Source organism: Zonotrichia albicollis, chromosome 4 (genome assembly GCF_047830755.1).
Source record: "Zonotrichia albicollis isolate bZonAlb1 chromosome 4, bZonAlb1.hap1, whole genome shotgun sequence".
Lineage (NCBI taxonomy): Eukaryota > Metazoa > Chordata > Aves > Passeriformes > Passerellidae > Zonotrichia > Zonotrichia albicollis.
Window position 1 is genome coordinate 34,868,145 of NC_133822.1, and position 18,434 is coordinate 34,886,578.

Consider the following 18,434-nt stretch of genomic DNA (forward strand, 5'->3'; position numbering starts at 1 on the left):
TTGAGTACTTAAAATCATGAGTGGAGTATGATTGTTTCTGCCAGTGACTTCTGCATCCGGCAGAGTTATTCTAGAAGTTGTAACACTTCTGAAAACCTTTGATATATATGTATATATATATGTATATAACTAGGAATACTGTTTAGACTTTTGTAGTTGGTTCTTTTCATTGAACAACAAACTCTGTTATTTTGCTAATTTATGGAGACTGTGATTTAGCACATGTTCAATGTTTGTTTTGCACTGCTTAAAACTCTATTTACATTCTTGCTCTTAATTTGCAGGTCACAGATCAAAAAACCAAAGGTAAGAATCTTTGATCCTAAGGAGTACTTTTATTGACTTGAGCCAACATTCAGATCTTTACCAAAACTGCTAGAAAAGGAAGGGGGCATATGAGCAAAGATGAAACACTGAATATGAGTATTCAGAAGAAATAAGTTGAGGTGATTAAAATGGAGAAGCTACAACTATTCTGCAGATGTGTTGTCAGCATCTAAATACTTGAAGAAAAAATGAAGATTGTGGACGAGATAGATTAGCTGAAATACTCAGTTCTCTGTTTTGCAACAGTTTTAGACAAATAACCAAGACTGAAACCACCTTTATAAAGGGAATGAAAGACAGCAAAAGTGCTGCTTGTAGAGAGGTACCAAAATAAATGGAAGTTTCTTGGATTTGGAAACTTAAATTCAGGCACATAGAAGTCCAATAGAGAAGACAGGACTGATAAATGAGGATCTTGAAATTTGAACTAAATAATGTAGCTGTTGTAAAAATATATTTAATCTTGCTTTGTGTATCAGTTTTTGATAAATTTTGTGGGGAAATTGCCACTAGTGAAAGAAAAGCACTAAAATAGTAACTTGATTTTATGGCTAACAAGAACTTTTTGGGGTTTGGGCAATGAAGCTATCTAGAGAAATTGGAAAACCCTTAAAAAGTAAAATGTGGTGAATAGTGCATTCATGTTGCCGAAGAGAGACCCACTTGTGTTGATCTCACAGTTGTAAAAGTTTTACTAATTGTGCTTAATTTGTCTAGAGTCTCTTGAGCAAATTTTGTGTTGGTGTTCGCTTCTCAAGGATTTGTGGTTTTCTTCTCCAGTACTTAATAGACCTGAGGAGCAGCTTGTCTTTGCTTGTAGAGGCACATGGTGACCAGCCGGGTAACCTGAAGTGAGCCAAAACAGTTGCTCTGTGTAGGAATGTCTTTTGGGTGAGAGTCAGGTATTACTGCCTTGCTGAAGAGCAGCACAAACAGCAGCAACTCAGATTTGTTACCTCTGAATCCAAAAGGAGGCAGATTATTTCCCATCTTTCTGTTTGTTTAGGCAGCGGCTGTGCAGCCTAGTAAACAGGCGAAAGCTTGGGTTCTGATTTCAGATTTCCCATTAAGATGCATAACAATCCAAAAGCCAACTGAAGATCAGGATGGTGGAGCCAGTTACGTTTGACTGCTCATATTTTAAAATTAGTCACTGTCTAGGGTATATTCGTTGCCAACTTTACATTTGCAAGAAATTTTGGGCTTAGAGCAAAATTGATGAATGTAGACTTTCATCCTAGACTACAGAGTTGCTCATGGGAGCAAAATGTCTGCTGCTACTGCTTATTCCTGCTTCTTTAAATTGTTTTTGGTTGTTTAGAAGATGGAAGCTGCACAGTATTTCAGAGATTAGATAATGAAAATGAAGAGTCACAGTGAGTTCTTGTAGCTAGCACAGGTTTAAGTGGAAAAACTTGTGATTTTCATCCTTCCTGTTTTTCAGTGCCCGAAGTGACGAAACCAAGTTTAAGCCAACCAGTGGCTGCCAGCCCAATTGGCAACTCTCCATCGCCACCAGTCAATGGTGGCAACAATGCCAAGAGGGTGGCAGTGCCGAACGGACAACCGCCAAGCGCCGCCCGCTACATGCCTCGGGAGGTGCCGCCGCGATTCCGCTGCCAGCAGGACCACAAAGTGTTACTGAAACGTGGGCAGCCCCCTCCGCCATCCTGCATGCTCCTTGGGGGTGGAGCAGGGCCTCCCTCCCCAGCAGCGCCAGGAGCAAACCCAAACAACGCACAACCAGTGACAGGAGCACTGCTGCAGAGCGACAGTGGGACTGCAACAGGCAAGTGATGATCGTAAATGATAGTAAAGGAAGGCGTTGGTGCGTGGCACAAAAGGGGTGGCTGAAATTGTACATAAGCCTGGCATTATAGAACAGAACTCAGGTTGCTTTTGGGAAGCTTCTGCTGTTTCAGGCTTCTGTTGGCAGCCGTGGATATAATTTTTATTACTAGATGGAACGAGAGGTTTAATTTTTCAAGTATGTTTTGAGTGGTTTTAATTGGTTGCTGAAATGTTCTGCAGCAAGGTAAACGCGAGGCGTAAATAAACAGCATTTTATGGTTGTTACTGAGTAGTTCCTAATGGCTCTTCACATTTCTTTGACATGAATTTCCTGTCTTGTCACATTTTTGTATTGTCTCGTAAAACAGGCATGTAGATGCCAGGTCTGCAAAGGGCAGGTGTCTGTCACATCTTGTCTGGATGAAACACAAAGGCGACCTATTGCTCCTCACTTCTGTTTTTTGGTAGTAATCCTTTGTACTCATATAAGCCTTTTTGTTCAAGTGGTGACTGTTCTGTTTTTACTTTTCCATTCATTTTGTATTCCAGAAGATAAATTGATTTTAGGGTTGTTTGGTGAGCATGGGGAAGTTAAAGCTGCTCTTGAATTTTTTAGACCCTTGGTGAATTGAAGTAGCTGTAATTTCATCTTTAATTATAGTAGCAGAACAAGCAAAATTCCACTCAAAATATCTGCCTTTAAAAAAAAGAGTTACGTGACCTGTGAAGTCAAGGACGGCTTCAGTTCTAACAATAAGGATTTTGTAAAAAGAAATATTAAATACTTGCAAGTCAAGAAGAAAATAACAATACCAGTATGTCTGAGTTTTCTTTGAAAATCATGCCAGATCAATGGGATCATGATTATTTTACCATTGTGGAAATCAAACTTTTTTAGTTCTCTGTGATTTAGAATTAAAAACAGGTGACTTATACAGAATGAAGTCAGCTAGGTGTGTTGGCTGTCATTAATAAATAGGATTCTAGGAAAAATAATAATTCCATTTGTTTTCTGGCTTCACTACTTGAATTCATTTGTAGTGAATCCCTGCTTGACAGAGTATTTATCTTGTCTTTGACAATAGCTGTTTAATAAAGAAGAAGGTGAACGTCAAACTACAATGGCAGAATTTTTACTTATCAGCTTAAAAACAGATGTCTTGGAGATAACTTTTTTTGATGAAACACCTGAAACAAAACATGAACTGAAGTCTCTGGTTCCTTATATAAAATCCTGATACTGGTATGCCTTCACAGTTATTATAGTAGACTGACTAAGAAAAATTTGTGTTAGTGAAGCATTCTAAAAGTTTTCAAAACTTCTCATGAGCACAATTTTTTGCCGTTTGGTGTCCTGTATATGGACCATTTTGAAGTATTTTGAGTGGCTCCTTAAGTTGTACGTATTTATTTGACACCTAAGGTTCAACTTGAGGTTGAAATTTGATATTACACATTCTCATATTTTTACACTTCATTTAATGGTGCATTCACAACTAAGAGGGTACTAGTTGGGCTGTATTAGCCAGTGGTTAGTTGCATTATCCTGGTGTAAGTCAGGAGTGCCAGGAAAGATACGAGTCCTTGAGACCTGCCTCACCCCATCCATTTTTCTGCTCCATAACGAGTTAACTGGGCTGGGGATCTGACTTGTATTAAAATTACATCAGGTTTGTTTTAAAACTGATTTCAGTCTGGATGACTTTTGCCTGTTCACCCAACTGAATATCCGTGAGAGCATGGACACCAGCATATGAGAGTGTAGGTGTGCCAGAGGAGTGGGAAGGAGCAGGTGGACAAGAGAGACACGAGGGCTGTGTCTCTCTGTTAGACAAACTGCTTATGGAAGTGCAGTGTTATCTGCCTCGTACATCACTGATCCCACCTCATATCTGGCTGTTGACAAACTGAACTCAGTTTTGGCCCAGTTTGGTCGAGCATGTGTGCACTGATACTGTGGTTAAATTCATGCCATGTGAAAGAAAACAAAGACAGGTTCGCAGTGGGGAGGACCATGCAGCTTACCTACTTGCTCACATTTTTATATTCACTAGATGGTCATAGGTGGTGTTGCTGAGGATAATATCAAAAGTCAACACGTAATCCTTCTTCACATCGACCTGTTTCTCCCAGGATTGAAATCCTCCTGGCAAAACTAGTGTCCTGAAAGATGACACCAAGGATACTATTGTCTCATACCGATACAGGAGACTGAGATGATGGGTGATCTATGTAATTCTTCCAATACCAATGGTAATTCAGGGCATACAAGACAGTTTTGGACAAAGAGGTTTAAATTTTATTGGTGAAAAGTCTTTCTTAGTTATGATTATTGCCACTGTCAAAAGCAGCAAAGGAAGGCTGGTTTCATGAAACAGTCCATTAAATTGTGTCTTAGCATGCTATTGCATGTGAGCAAGCACCCCAGTCTTAGTACTTTTAGAACGTCTTTACAGCAATTAAATGTTCTGTTAAAGCCACTGATTTGAAGATCTTGCTAAGTTCAGAGCTGCCTGTGCATCATTCATTGTCTGAACCATTTCTAAGTTCAAAATCTTGCAACCTTGCAGTCTTTTGAGCTTGTCTTTGTCTGTCCTCTTTAAGTTCTTCCTGTGATCTGTGTAATCAGAAAGTTTTTTAATTGGAAGGAAAAAAAAAGGGTTACTCTGTGCTAAAAAGATAGACGGATAAAAATATCAGTAGAGTCATACTTCCTTGCTATTGTTCCGTTTGCATTGAGGTTAAAGCAACAGAAGGAACAGAATGTACTTGGGAACTGCTGCTTGATCTTTTGGATCTTGGTGGGTGGGACTTAGTGGTTGAAGACAAACTACTGTTCATCAATATTCAAAGCTTACAAGGGAGTTTCAACTTTGGTTGTAAAGTCTGGATCCTCATTGGTGGCCCTCAGTGAAGGGGGATCTGGAAGGCATTCATTGGATGTTCATTGCTTAAGCTAAGAATTGGAAGCCTCAGACAGGCGCTGAAAGCTGATCTTATCTTCCATTGAAAGTATTAGCAACCAGAAATTGTGATCTTTACTTTGGAATATATAACATAGGAATTGAGTCTGGGAGGGGAGTCACCCAGTTTTTTAAGCTGTTTGCCTTATTTTCATGGAAGCTGTCATATGAGCCGGTACTGGTAGTATTAGTATATATTCACTTACGAATACTGCTGCAGCTGTTACTATGGAGTTTATGCTCTGCAAAATAAGTGGGATAACTGATGTCAAAAATCTGATGTTCTATGCTTGTAAGTAACCCAGCTTACTAATTACACCTTTTTGGGTGTTTTCTTGGTTTATTTTCTTTTAGATTCAGCAATTGGAGGTGCTGCTGCTTCAAATTATGCAAATTCCACTTGGGGTCCTGGAGCCTCCTCCAACAGCGGCACCAACGCCAACCCAACTCACATCTGGGACAAGGTGATTGTAGACGGGTCTGACATGGAAGAGTGGCCTTGTATTGCCAGCAAAGATGCTGAGTCTTCTTCCGAAAACACCACCGATAACAACAGTGCCTCGAACCCTGGCTTGGAGAAGAACGCTCTGCCAGGAAGCACCACTAGTAACAAAGGAAAAGGAAGCCAGTGCCAGTCTGGAAGCGCTGGAAACGAATGTAATCTTGGGGCCTGGAAATCTGATCCCAAGGCTAAATCTGTTCAATCTTCCAACCCTGCTGCCGAGAGTAACAATGGACTAGGTAATTGGAGGAACTTGAGTGGACAAGACAGAATCAGTCCCGGTTCTGGTTTCAGCAACTTTAACCCAAATAGCAACCCATCTGCTTGGCCAGCACTGGTTCAAGAGGGCAATTCTAGAAAAGGAACTCTGGAATCTGATAGTGGTAGCTCCAATGCACAGATTAGCACAGTAGGTCAGACCTCTAGGGAACAGCAGTCAAAGATGGAAAATGCGGGTGTTAACTTTGTCTCTGGCAGAGAACAGGCTCAAATTCATAACACTGATGGACCAAAAAATGGAAACACTAACTCCTTGAACTTAAGTTCGCCAAACCCTATGGAGAATAAGGGAATGCCCTTTGAAATGGGCTTGGGGAACCCTTCCAGGAGCACTGACACCCCTTCTCAAAGCACTGGAGAAAGAAAGACTGGGAGTGTTGGATCTTGGGGTACAGCTAGGGGGTCTTCTGGAACTGAAACAGTCTCTGGGCAGAGCAATTCTGGAAACCATGGGAACAATGGAAAGGATAGAGAGGACTCCTGGAAAGGAGCTTCTGTTCAAAAACCTAATGGGTCAAGAAGTGATTCATGGGATAACAATAACCGGTCTACGGGTGGTGGGTCTTGGAACTTTGGCCCTCAGCACGCAAACGAAAGCAAATGGGGTGAAGGGAACAAATTAACATCTGGGGTCTCTCAGGGAGAATGGAAACAGCTGTCTGGGTCTGATGAACTGAAGATTGGAGAGTGGAGTGGTCCAAACCAACCAAATTCTAGCACTGGAGCATGGGACAATCAAAAAGGCCACCCTCTTCCTGAAAACCAAGGCAATTCCCAGGCTCCCTGTTGGGGAAGATCTTCCAGCTCTGCAGGAAGTGAGGTTGGAGGTCAAAGCACTGGAAGCAACCACAAAGCAGGAAGCAGTGACAGTCACAATTCTGGACGCCGATCGTACAGGCCCACGCATCCTGATTGCCAGGCAGTCCTGCAGACGTTGCTGAGCAGGACTGACTTGGACCCCCGAGTGCTTTCCAACACCGGCTGGGGCCAGACTCAAATTAAGCAAGATACCGTGTGGGATATTGAAGAGATGCCACGACCCGAGGGGAAGTCTGATAAAGGAACTGAGGGGTGGGAGAGCTCTGCCACACAGACAAAGAACTCAGGGGGCTGGGGCGACGTACCCAGCCAAAGCAATCAAAACAAGTCTGGATGGGGTGAGCTCTCAACCCCAACGGAGTGGAAGGATCCCAAAAATACTGGAGGATGGAATGACTATAAGAACTCCAATTCTTCTAATTGGGGAGGAGGAAGGCAAGAAGAAAAATCATCTTCCTCTTGGAATGACAGCTCGAGTAAGGATCAGGGGTGGGGTGGACGGCAGAGTAATCAAGGATGGTCTTCTGGAAAGAACGGTTGGGGAGAGGAAGTTGACCAAACAAAAAACAGTAACTGGGAAAGTGCAGGAAACAAGCCAGTGTCTGGTTGGGGTGAAGGTGGGCAAAGTGAGATTGGAACTTGGGGTAATGGTGCAAATACAAGCTCTGCTTCAAAGGGTGGATGGGACGATTGTAAAAGAACTTCAACATGGAACGAGACGGGTCGACAGCCCAACTCCTGGAACAAGCAGCAGCAACAGCACCAGCAGCAACAGCAGGAGTCTTCTGGTTCCTGGGGTCCACCGCCCCAAACCCCCAGTAATGGGCGGCCTCCAAACCCAAACTGGAACAATGGACCACAGCCAGCTGCCCCCAAAGAGGAGGAGCCTAGTGGCTGGGAAGAACCTTCTCCACAGTCAATCAGTCGAAAAATGGATATTGATGATGGCACTTCAGCGTGGGGAGATCCCAGCAGTTACAACTACAAGAATGTGAATCTGTGGGACAAGAACTCACAAGGAGGACAGGCCCCACGGGAGCAGAGCCTGCCTACTCCAATGACTAGCAAATCACAAGCATCAGGTACTAGTCTTGTTCCTTTCTTCAGCAAGCTCCTATATTTGATTGTAACCTTAATGCATAAGAGAGATGCTTGTAGCCGCCAGTTCTTGATAGTTTTATTCTATAAAGAAAACCAAATTCTGATTTGAATATTTGGTTCTGTATTTAAAGTGCCTTTAAAATTTGAATCTGTCAGTCCTCTGCTTGTTATGCTTCAGTAACTGTGATCTGAATACTGGTCACCTTGCCAGGAAAAGAAATGTTTGTTAGCTGGCAAATCTGCCTATTCAGTTTGACCTCTGAAGAACAAGTTTAAGTTACAGAATCAGAAACCTTTAAGACTGGGTCCAGCCATAAGCTTAATAAGCCCAGCACTGCTTAGTCCATGACTAAAGAGTGTTCATCAGTGCAAAAATCTGCAGGTCTTATGAATATCTTCAGGCATGGTGACTCAACCTGTTCCCTGGGCAGCCTGTTCCAGTGCTGGACAAACCTTTTGGTGAAAAGTTTTTCCTAATATCCATTTGAAACCTGCCCTGGTGCAACTTGAGGCCATTTCCTCTTGTCCTATTTCTTGCTACTTGGGAAAAGAGACTTCCCCAACGTGGCTACAGCCTGCTTTCACATATTTGTAGGGAGCAGTAAGGTCTCCCCTGAGCTTCCCTTTTTCTGGACTAAGTAGCATTTTTTGCATTTAATTATTAGAGAAATGGGGAGAAAATCTTTACTTAATTTTAGTCAAAAACATTTTGCTCTGAAACGCTCAGATAACACTTGAAATTTAGTATGTCTGTGACAGATTTTTTAGTCAAGTTCAGCTTTGCTGTATGATAAAGAATACTTGGAGAAATAATCTATTCTTTGGAATAAGGACAAGAAAAAGTTATATAGCCTGGAAATGTATTAAGAAATTATTCTTATGTAATCTTTTTCTCTGACTCAAAGACACTTTAAAAGAATTCTGTCTTGATTTAATATGTACTGCAAATAAGTTCTGTAGTCAGTATATAAAATCCTAAGTTAGATCCTTGTAATTAGTCACAAAAGTTCACAGATAGGTGGACAGTATTACATGTGGGGTTCATGTTTAATCTAGGAGAAGGGTATTGCTCATCATAGCATTCTCTTCATCCCTGGAGGTCAGTGCCCACTTTAAATTAGTTGTGAACGATTGTCAGTTCTGTTGCACACGTGCTTCTGCAAGCCCAAAGTTCTGGACTAGAAGAATGAAGCAGTAAATTAAAGACATGGTGCTGCACTGCAGTAAACAGTTCATTATCTGAATGGTCTGTAATGAAACCTCGTTCTCCTTGTGCAGTCTGGAGCAAAAGCACTCCACCTGCTCCAGATAATGGTACGTCCGCCTGGGGTGAGCCAAATGAAACCAGTCCCGGCTGGGGTGAAGTGGATGATCCAGGAGCATCGACTACAGGCTGGGGGAATGCACCTTCCACCGCCCCGAACGCCATGAAATCCAGTGAGTATGGCCCAGACACAGTTTCCTTGCAATTGCCTTGGAGATGTTTGTGTTTGGCCTTTTGACATCGGTCACCTGCAGAGGAATTGTTATCTGAGGCCTAAAAGCAGCCTTGAATGTTTTTGTAGGATTTTGATGGATGAATATTAAGTGTTTGTAAATGACTGCAACTTTGTCTTTTAAGGTAGTAAAATTTTCCTAACTAAGCAGTTAAATGAGCAACTCTGATTCTGGAAGTGCTGAAACACAGTAAGGAAATGTGTATTTTTCTCTTTTTCTCTGGCTGCCTACTCATTACATGATAAGTCACCTTTTCTGACCATATCAGGAAAAGGCATGCACAGTACTGACAAATTTCACTGTGGAGGCCATTACATCTTTATCCATGCTTTGATAATACAACTTGGCTTCGAATGGATTTTTTTAATTGTATAAGTGAGAAAAATTGTAACTCTTAAGAAGTGCGCTTGTAGTAGAACCTAAGTGCCTACCACAGTGTCTTCTGTGAATAAGATGTTGAAATATTTTGAAAATTTACTTCAGAGTTAAAATTTGCTATATTAAGAGTTTTTGTAGGTATTATTCTTGATGATGTAAGTTGTTTGTATAATTTTTATTTCCTTCTTTTTAAGGAAAAAAACAGCAAACAAAAGCAATGTTATTGCCAAAATCAGTAACATTTGGGTGTGAGGTTTCCTGTAGGGACTATTGATGATGCACAGGTGTTACTGAACTTGCCTTGATGATACCCACTGTAAAACTGTTTCCAGCCCAGAAGTTGCTTTTGCAATATGTAATTGTTTGAAATGAAGTGCTGTGTAGATAGCTTCTTCCCATACCAATTAAATAATTTGGCCATTTCTGAAACAAAAAAGCTTTGCTTCCTTAGTGTTACTGTTACAGCAGGCTTTTGTGGATGACAGGCTTCCCATGTCTGCCCCACAGACTTGGCATTTTGAGGATGCTAAGGTAATTTTAGATGGCTATCTTATCTATAAAAAGATAGCTAAATATGACCAAAATAAGAACTTCTGAGACTGATCCATTGAAAATTCTGTTGATTGATTAATGCTTAACACAGTCCTTTAAGTCTATACCTGGTCACTTGCTTACCGTGAATGGTCTGTATGTGTGCCATAACCAAAGAACTGCAACGTACACTTGCTGTTCTGTATGTGAGCTGTCCCCAACTCTAGAGCAAAATCTAGGGACAGGATACAGACCAGCTGTGATCAGGAAAGGGAAAAAATCAGTTTGGAGCCAAAGAAGGAAGCATAGATCAGTATCTACCTGTTTGAAAAAAGTACATTTACGTAGGTCTGCCAGCATTGCATAAGAATATTCTGGCGGAAGTTTCATGTTCATGAGTCCTAGAGAGCTATCAGTGAAGAAAAATAATCTCTGGTCGTGTAGTAGCATAGTATATATTTAAGCACTGTCACCTGAAATCAATTAAAGCTGCAGGGACTTCCCAGTATAACATTTCCAGACTGGGTTCTTGACTCTGCAGACATTATACTTTATTGTGGCCTTTTCTGTGTAAGTAGCAGGATTAAAGGGCCAAGAGGTAAATTTTTTGCACTTGGACCGGTATGTTTCATAAGCAGCCCTCAGTTTTAGTACCCAATTGAACAGACTTAAAAAAGCTGTTTCCTCTGAAGTATCTGAGTGTTTATTTATGATGCATTTTAAGGTATCTCTTAAACCACCATAAAATGCTGCTGTACTCATTTTCATTATGGTCAGGATAGAGATCCCCATGGCGGACTAATTGCAATTCCTGACTTTTTGTATATTTGGACATGTCAGGTGTTTGCCTTCAGATTCTACTTAGTTGTTATTCCTAAGAAGTGTTTTTGTAATTTTATGGAAGAGTTTAGGGCAAGGGGAGTATTAAGTTTTTGAAGTGAAAGAGGAATTAATTAATAAACCACCTGAACCAGAATCTCCAGCACCCCTGGTTTTTGTGTGTGCTTTGGAGGCTTTCATTTGCACTCAAAAATAGTAAGTTGCCTTTTAAATCAGCTGGATCAGTATAAGAGGTCCCTATTGCTGTTATATCTTTAAAGGTTTGACATTTCTTTAAAATAGTTGCACAACATGACATGTGAACGTGCCACCAAATCTCTCGGGTTTTGGAATTCGTGCACAAGTTTTTACAGCTGTTACAGTGAAGACACATTTTTGAATTTTTTTTTTTTAATTCCTTTGCAATTCTGATGATCTCAGCCAATGTTGCAGTGTCACATCACCAGCTTCATGGTATTGTAGACTGCTTTTGAGCTTTTTTTTTTGTGTTTCTAAAGGTTCTAAATCTATGCAAGATGGCTGGGGAGAGAGTGATGGGCCAGTGACAGGAACACGTCATTCCAGCTGGGAAGAGGAGGAGGAGGGAGGAGTCTGGAACACAGCAGGCTCTCAGGGAAGCAGTTCCTCCCACAACTCAACAAGCTGGGGACAAGGAGGAAAGAAAACACAAATGAAGGTAAAATGCTTGAATGACTCATTACTACTACTGTGTTGTCTGAAAACAGTCTGACTGATATGGTAGAGCACTATGCAGTTATTTTTTAGGAAGGTTTTGCAGAGTTACAGCAAGGGGCCTCTTAAACTAGTGTAAAAAAGGGGGAGTTTTTGGATTTGCTTTAATATATTACACCTGCTATGACTAATAAATCTTCCTGTAGGTGTCAAATTCTTTTGGTTTGTAAGCTGTACAGCCCTTACTAAATGAAAATAAGTATCCTAAGGCTATTTCTCTTCTCTTGCTGACACATCTTTGTTAGGCTGCTGCTGTTGTTCTTGCATAGCCTGCTGAAGTTTGCATTCCACAGTCCCTTTGGCACATGAACTTCTGATTTCTAACAACTGTTGGATTTATGTCTGACTTATGTTTGTTGTTGTTGACATTTGGCCTCAGACAGGAGCAGGAGCTTGGCTGTAGTCCTGAGTAAATTTCTTTTTAAGGTTTGTTTGCATTGAAGTTCTTTAGTACAGTAACACTTGTTACTGTATTAATATTAGGAGGACTGTGCTGCGTCTGCTTCTCATGAAGTAGGTAGGGCAGACTCCAAAGGAAAGGCACAGCAGTTTCCTGAGACATGGAAGTACTGCTGTGATATGGTGGGGAGTTTCACAATTCATGTTTCACAGAAATTATTCTCAGGGACTTTTTTCCTCACTTAAAGCTTTATTTCAACCACCAAAACAACTGAAATTTTTCACTGTTGAACTGTGTTAGTATTGTTTTTGGTGATCTCTAAATTACACTAAGACCAAAGAGAGATACTGTCAGCTCAGTGCCTGTGCAAGAGACACCATGCTAAAGGGAAGAAAGCAAGAAATCTGCCTCTGAATGCACTGGATTAAAGAAAGGATTAAACTGTAACAGAAGAAAAAATAAACAATGTTCACAAAGCTTTCCAGATTGCAGAATGAAACTGAAGGTGTGATAAACATTCTACATGACAGTGTTCAGTCAGTTTGGAATATCTAACAGTGGGCAATTGTACAAGACACAGTATTTGGTAAATGTTTCCAGACATGTAAATACTTAGAGTTATTTTTTCTGAAGATTATTTTCTCTGGAACCAGAATTTTCATTTTTAACATGCACATCTCAAGGATAAAGAAGAATTTAAGGAATGAAGAAGTTTCTTAAAAATATTTTTCTCCTTTTTTTTTCAGTGTGCATTAAAAGGAGGAAATAGTGATTCGTGGATGAACCCTTTATCCAAACAGTTTTCAAATATGGGCTTGCTAGTAAGTAAATTTTTTTGAAAAGAAAGTGCAACTTTGTGAAAGAGCTGTAAGCTTTAAATAAGTCAAAATATCAACTGTTTCACAGTTATTTATCTGCATCTGCTATGCTGGGGTGTTGATTGTAATACCTGTAGTAGCTGGCTCAGAATGGCTTCCCAGAAAAACCCTAAATCTACTGCGATTCCTAAAGTTACTTTATGATAGCTCCTTTTCTGAGGTTACAGTTTCCTTGCAAGTAATAGATTTGGGAGGGAGATGTGTGTTTTCTTATTTTGTTTGGTTGGTTTTGGGGTGGGAGGATTGTTGCTTTTTAGTGTGGGGTGGGTTTTTTTGTTGCTTTGTTTTTGGGTTTGCGTTTTTTTATTTTATTTTCATAACATGCTGTGTAGAGCGGTTAAGATAGAGGCTCCTGCCTGTAGTGTCAGACATCTATGATAAGTCCAAGGTATTCAGTCTGAATCTCAGCCATCTATCAGAAAAGGAGATTTACAGCTCTGTGTCTGTCTTGGCTGAATTTATATTTGAGGTACAGCAGGGTCTTTTAGCAAAAAAAGGGCTCATTATAAATCCATAAGTAAAGATGGTTTGGTAAAGTGAACAAATATCACATCATTCAGAAAAAGACAGAGCCATAGGGAAGTAATTAAAAATAATTCTAAATAATTTTTTATATAAAGGAACTTCTGACAAGCTAATTTGCAAAATATTTTGCAGAATATTGTGCTAGTTGTAATCATGTGAAGCAGGAATACTATGTAATGCTGGTTAGCAGAAGATAACTCTGCAGAGTTTGTGTGAGGAGTCTAGGGCTGCACAAGCTGACACTGACATGCCTAGGATCAGTTTGCAATGTCTTTTGGCTCTCAAGCTCTAATTCTGTTTGCTAGACAGTAGTTGCTTCTGAAAGCTATGGGAGCACCCTGTCCCACACTACCAGCTGAAGAATCCCATGGCAGTACACTTCAAGATTTGATGGCATGACAGGCCATGAGGTTGAGCTGTCATTTTGGCCACTCCTTTCAGTGTTTTGTCACTCAGCCTCTGGAACACAAGGCCAGAGGTTCATTTATGGAGTGGCTGTCTGTGCATCTCCCTCTGTTGCTGTGTCTGAGTCTGCTTTCATGTGGGTGATCTTGCCATGCACAGCCTTAGGGGGTTGAGGCAAGGTGTGTCCAGGGTGATACCAGAAACCCTCGTGTTCCGTTTCAGTCTAAAGTAAGGCTTTCATTAGCACAAGCGTGCTCTTCCTGCCTTCTACCTTTCTGAAATATTTCTCAGCATTGAATAGAAGTCAGAACTGAATTGTGGTCTGATTTTTTTTCCCCCTAGAGTCAAACTGACGACATTCCAGGCAGTAAGATGGACTTGTCTGTAGGTGAGTATATTTTAATTGCAATGCATTTGAAATGTGAGATCACCTGTACTGTTTTTTATGAGGATGAGCTGCTGTACTCTGGAAGGGTTTGATTCTTAGTTTTAGCACCCTTCATAATGTAAGGGTTGATTAAAAAGCATCTTCTGTCTTGTCTGTAAGTTTTGACTCTGGTGTGCAAGATCAGGGTGCATTCCTGTACAGAGCTGAGCTATAACTTGGGGCAGAGACATCTTTAAGACTGTTTTAATCTTTCTAAGTTTATATTCATTGCTACTGTTTCAAGAAAGTGAAAATCTTTTTCATTTGGTGGTAGAGTATTGTTTTCCCTCCTGCCAGTAGGACATCCCTTTTACTACAGCTTAGTGGAGGTGATGTGAGGGGAAAAAAAAAATCTTTTCTCATTGATTTTTTTTTTTCAGTTGCGTGCCTCGGGCTATTACAGAATACTTTTCAGTAGAAGTAGATTTTATGTTCTGGATAGCTTCACCACCATTGCTACACAGCTTCATCATCATGGGCTGTGCGGTACCAAAGGTAGAACTGTGGTAGTCAAGACTTACTTGCGTCTAATACCTGGTCTGGATTTGGTATTGTAATACAATCCAGACAGATGCAGTGTCTTTCAGCTTAGAATCCATTACGTTCTTAAATTTCTGCCTCACTTCATGGAGGATTCAGTTGTTCAGATTTCCTAAAATTACTGTCTTTTCTGAAGTAGTGCAGGATCTCAGTCAGAGATTATAAGGATGTTTATTTATATGGTATGATACAGTTTTGTGAAAGGTAACAATTTTTTGATCTCTCCAGTTTGGCCTCATGCATCCTCCCTAGAACTCAGGCTCTGATTGTATCATGCTTTTCTAAAGAATGTCTAGGTGGAGATCAGTCACCATTATGGGTGTTCAGTTCTCACCTGCCTTCAGATGCTGCTGGTAAAAAACAGATCTAAGCATGTACAAATGAAGAGGATGGTAGCCTGGATTATGTTGATTATAGCTCTTTTTAGTTTCTTATCTCCAAATTAAGGATCCTTTGGAGCTTTCAAGGACCCTCAGGCTATCAGAGCTTCTGAGGAGGTGACTGCTGCTCAGAATATCGTGTGAAAGGGTGCAGAAAGGCTGCATCTTTCACCTTGGTATGTTGCTCTTTAAGTTTAGTGTGCCCATTAATGGTGGCATCCCTTGATCTTAGGTAGAACCATGAATTATGGCTTGCATTCTGTTTCAGAGGCAGTGAATGTAACAGATCTTCGTAGGTTTTTTGGTTACTTTTACATTTAGCAGTTTTGCTCTTGTTGCTGATGGCATTTGTGAGAATCTATAAGCTGTTTTGCTCAGCCCAACTTCTAAATTTTAAGTTGGACTTATTTATGAGGTAGGCTTGTAGGGTCCTCTTTTATGAAGATGGTGTAACATTTAACCTGTTCTATGTTTCTGCATGTAGAGAATTTGGGGCTTCATATTTATTCATACACAAGTGGTTTTGCCTGCTGTAGAGGGTAATTCAGACTTTTCACATTTTGTCAGTTGTCATGTACCACATAAGGTAAAGCTATTCTTTACCCCCCTCCATTATTTATAGCTTTAGTTGATGAATTCAAAGGACAAGATTCACATGACACATTTCAGAGTTGCATTAGAATTTTCTGTGAATGGGATAAAGGAATGCAATCATTTCTCTCAGTGAGGCCTTGTTTATACTGGAGTTTAAGCAGCTGCCTCAGCACTAAGTGACATGCAAATCTGTGCTTCAAGTCTTCAGAGGTACTCTTTTAATGCTCTGTGTGTTTTACAAGGCATCATTCAGTAATGTTTGAGGAGTTGATTGGATCATCAGGATAACCAGAGGGACGGAAGGGTGTTTCTGTGGCTTAGTCATCTTGTGTTGGCATTGACCCAGTTTCATTTCAGACAGTGATGCAACTGTGCCTCGCTTTCAGTTTCTTTTCAAGCAACTAATGGCCAGGGCTTCCTGTGTGGAATTGAAGCGCATGAGCCTTTTAGTGCATGCTGCTGGCATTGTGTGCAGTGGTTTGATGTAGGTATTGACAGCACTGAGCTGTTTGTGACACTCTGTGAGTGCTTTTGCAGAGCCAGTTGTAGCTTTGAGGATGTGTTAGAAAGGGAGCAGAGAACCACAAGCTCATCCAGGTCAGTATGACTCCAGTTACAAGCTAAGATATGTAGGTGATTTGTCAACTGTCTTGTGATAAATGATGTTGAAGGCAATTGAGAGGATTAAGCTGGATCAGCTTTGAAAGCTGTGTGGGTAAGAAAAAAAATCCATGCAACTAGTGGTCAGTTTCATAGCTTCTTGGCAGTGGCATCGCTGTGAATATTAATAGATTGGGATTGGACATTAAGAAGAGATGCTGGATTTGAGAAGCTTTTTCAGAAAAAGTTGTCTTGAAAGTGTTAAAGCGATGAGCTCTCTGCTCTGATAAAGGTTCAGTGTTTTGTCAGTGGTAGGGTAGGTTATCCATCACCAACTTCCTTTGGAAAAGTCACAGATTTTCTTGTTAATTGTGCTGACATGCTTTTAAAATGATTCTTGGAAAGACCATCTGTGCTACCAACTAAACAGTATTCTTTAAAACTAAAAATACCAGTAAAGCTCATTTCTGTCACATCCGTATTTTAAAACGAAGATGTTTTCCATCTATTCCAACGTAGCAATATGCCTCTAATAGCTTACAGGTGTCACATCTGACCAAAAAGATTGTTCCTTGGCAACAGTTCAGCATGTAAGGTGGAAAACTTCTTCCAGTCATCTCTTTGGCTGTTGATAAAGCGTTTAGAGAAAATCAATGTCTTGTTCACCATCTATGTTTCAGTTTGGTCATCTTTTACATCTCATACTTCACCAGGTTACTGACTAAACAATGGCAGGAGACTTGAGAGGGTGTTCGAGAAGTGTCCCTGTTACTGGTTGTGTTATTGTGTGCAGGCTGAAAGAGCTTGTTTGTCTGTCTGAAGTTACAATATACATGTTGATGTCTTGTGTTTAAGAATTAAGTTCATATGATTGTAGGACAACCTTGATCAAATAATGTGCATGTGACCAAATTTTTCAAATGATCTCAAATAATTTCTCAATGTCAAACCCAGCAGAAATGTAGCAGAATACATGGAGAACTTAAATAGTAGTCTTTCTACATACTGAATCCCAAAAAATTACAGTGCAGGTTTTGGGAGACATAGAGAGCTAGGTATTAATTAATATAATTGCTTGAAACATTTGTGTTTATATCTCTATATAAATTTTGATAAATACTTCACCGTAAACTCTTTAAAGTAAATTGGCATGTTCAGTGTTAAATGAAACTTCCTACATTTATTTTTCAACACTTTTAATACCAACTGTAGGTGTTCTAAATTATAAGACAGATGTAATTAATACCCTGATCCTAAAGAGTATTTCTTTGGCTGCGAACCTGCTGTCATGAGATTATTTGCACTAATTTCTTTTTTTTGTTACAGGTGGTCTCCCAGATAAGAAGTTTGAGGTAGATAAACGAGCTGTGAATCTCGGGGATTTTAATGACATGATGAGAAAGGATCGATCTGGGTTCCGTCCACCTAATTCCAAAGACATGGGAACCACAGATAGTGGGCCTTATTTTGAGAAGGTGAGAGAAATATCTTTAAATAAATTAATAGCTACCTCTTTGTTCAAGATCCCAGTTTTTACCCTAGTTCTCAGCAGGTGCTAGATATTGAATAACCCTGATTGAGCTCAGTAGTAAAAGGTGTGGGATAGTTTTATTGGTAGGATGAATGTGTGTATAAAACAGGTGTCAGGTGTGCATAGGCAAATGAAATTGGAGAAAGTGAGGCTTTTTATTCCAGAATAGACTGGTTTTGATGTAGACAGATGCCTTTCTTTTTTCTTGGAAGGATAAACTACTGGTAGCAATAAAATTCGTTATAGGTTTCATCATGATGATTCTTTCGGCTACTAACTACTGTCATCTGCTTTAAAGAAAATTGGTTGAGATCTAAGTAAATATAAGTAATCACAGTCTTCTGAATATTTTTCTTCTTTCATGTCTGGCATTTATTGGAAACACCCTTTCTAA

The 18,434-nt window shown here is 40.2% G+C and overlaps 1 protein-coding gene across 9 annotated transcripts in view; it reads left to right on the forward strand.

The window, feature by feature from the left end:
• The window catches only part of TNRC6B (trinucleotide repeat containing adaptor 6B), a 128,017-nt gene that overhangs the window by 82,580 nt on the left and 27,003 nt on the right, over positions 1-18,434 (forward strand). For all 9 annotated transcript variants that reach the window (XM_074539420.1, XM_074539425.1, XM_074539426.1 and 6 more), the window contains 8 exons: positions 285-306; positions 1,772-2,116; positions 5,436-7,763; positions 9,061-9,219; positions 11,526-11,704; positions 12,907-12,981; positions 14,311-14,356; positions 17,836-17,984. In XM_074539420.1, the coding sequence (XP_074395521.1) occupies positions 285-306; positions 1,772-2,116; positions 5,436-7,763; positions 9,061-9,219; positions 11,526-11,704; positions 12,907-12,981; positions 14,311-14,356; positions 17,836-17,984 (3,303 nt within the window). The remainder of the gene's footprint in view (positions 1-284; positions 307-1,771; positions 2,117-5,435; positions 7,764-9,060; positions 9,220-11,525; positions 11,705-12,906; positions 12,982-14,310; positions 14,357-17,835; positions 17,985-18,434) is intronic.